Raw genomic sequence first — 1,602 nt, 5'->3', positions numbered from 1 at the left:
TTTATTTCTTAGCATATGTATAAATGTGTGTGTGGTTGTGTATTGTTTGAATGATATATATCCCCCAGTAAAAAGACATTATATTTTACTAAATACAGTCTCTGTCTGTTCTGGTGCTTACAGCAAAGGTGGGACTTCTGTATACATTGGTGTGAACCCTAATTTGCCTATTGCCAATTAATAATCATAACTTCCCCTAGACTAATTAATAATTCAAGGCAATTTGGCTAACACAAGGTCACCCAGCAGCTGCGAGTGGAGGAGTGGGGAATCAAACCCGGTTCTCCCAGATTAGGGTCTGTGAATTTAACCACCAAACTGGCTTAAAACTATTTAAGGACATACAAAGTATAACTTTGAAACATTTGCAAGAGATATGCACAATGATATAAGGTGAAATAGATAAATATACTAGTTGTTAGGGATGAGTATGTTAAACTAGAATCTGTAAGAATATTTTTCCCTCCTACATGTTTGTTTTTGTCTTTAAAAATAAAAAATTGATTTAAAAGAAAAAAGAAAAAAGCCCATACATAAAAAAGCCCACACAGAAAGAAGCCCACATGGAAAAATACCATGTGGAATGCCATAGAGGGTGGACCTCCTGATGGCCCCTGAGTATTGTTGGCCACTGTGTGACAGAGGAGCGTTGGGCTGGATGGGCCAGGGGCCTGATCCGACAGGGGCTTCTCTTGTGTTGTTATGAACTGGATAAGCATCTGGAGCAGAGGTCCATCAGTGGCTATGAAGCACAAGGTATAGATAGGGACCCTCGGTCTGGGGCAGGTGATGCTCTGTCTTCTTGGTGCTTGGGGGGGGTCAACAGTGGGAGGGCTTCTAATGTCCTGGCCCCACTGCTGGGGGGACCTCCTGATGGCACCTGGTATTTCTGGCCACTGTGTGACACAGAGTGTTGGACTGGATGGGCCTTTGGCCTGATCCAGCATTGGCTTCTCTTATGTCAGAAATAAAACAAAGGGAAGACAGGCGGGATATTCTTCTGCCTCAGACCTGGTGGGGCCCGGCATGTCTTAGAAGGGGGGGAATCTGGATTTGGTTCTCTGACACCCCTTGAGCCGGTCCTTGTGATCCTGTCCCTGAGAAGCTGAAACACGATGGCGTTATCAGAAGCCCAAGGGGAGCCTGTTCCTCTGCCACGGGGCACATACCGGTCGGGTTCCCCGGGTTGATGATGCACAGGGCACGCGGCCTGCAGTGCCGCCGGGCTTCGCCCACAGCTCTCCGCAGCTCCTCCACGTTCAGCGCCCAGCAGTTCTCCTCGTCCAGGTAGTAGTTGATCTGCACGGCGTTCAGTTCCGCCAGGGCGGCCGAGTACAGGGGGTACTGGGGGATCGGGATGGCCACCCCCGTGCAGGAGCGCCCCTCCCCCGACACCAGCAGCTTCAGGATCGTCTAAGGGGCAGGCCAGGGAGAGAGAAAGGGGAGTCACTTCGGATCTGGTTTGTTTCCCGTCTGTCTCCCGCCTCACTCCCACCAGCACCGAACGTGGTTCAGAACGATGTCGTTTGGCTCAAACAATCCAGAAGAAGAAGAAGAAGAAGAAGAAGAAGAAGAAGAAGAAGGAGGAGGAGGAGGAGGAGG

The 1,602-nt window shown here is 49.5% G+C and overlaps 1 protein-coding gene across 3 annotated transcripts in view; it reads right to left on the bottom strand.

The window, feature by feature from the left end:
• GPT (glutamic-pyruvate transaminase (alanine aminotransferase)) overlaps window positions 1-1,602 on the bottom strand; it is a 37,330-nt gene that overhangs the window by 9,345 nt on the left and 26,383 nt on the right. For all 3 annotated transcript variants that reach the window (XM_015423578.1, XM_015423580.1, XM_015423579.1), the window contains one exon: window positions 1,170-1,413. In XM_015423578.1, coding sequence (XP_015279064.1) covers window positions 1,170-1,413 — 244 coding nt within the window. The remainder of the gene's footprint in view (window positions 1-1,169; window positions 1,414-1,602) is intronic.

This window comes from Gekko japonicus, unplaced genomic scaffold, assembly GCF_001447785.1.
Source record: "Gekko japonicus isolate JY-2015 unplaced genomic scaffold, Gekko_japonicus_V1.1 scaffold3936, whole genome shotgun sequence".
Taxonomy (NCBI): Eukaryota; Metazoa; Chordata; class Lepidosauria; order Squamata; family Gekkonidae; genus Gekko; species Gekko japonicus.
Note: the sequence above shows the minus strand (reverse complement) of the source record. Positions and strands in the feature narration are given on the sequence as shown.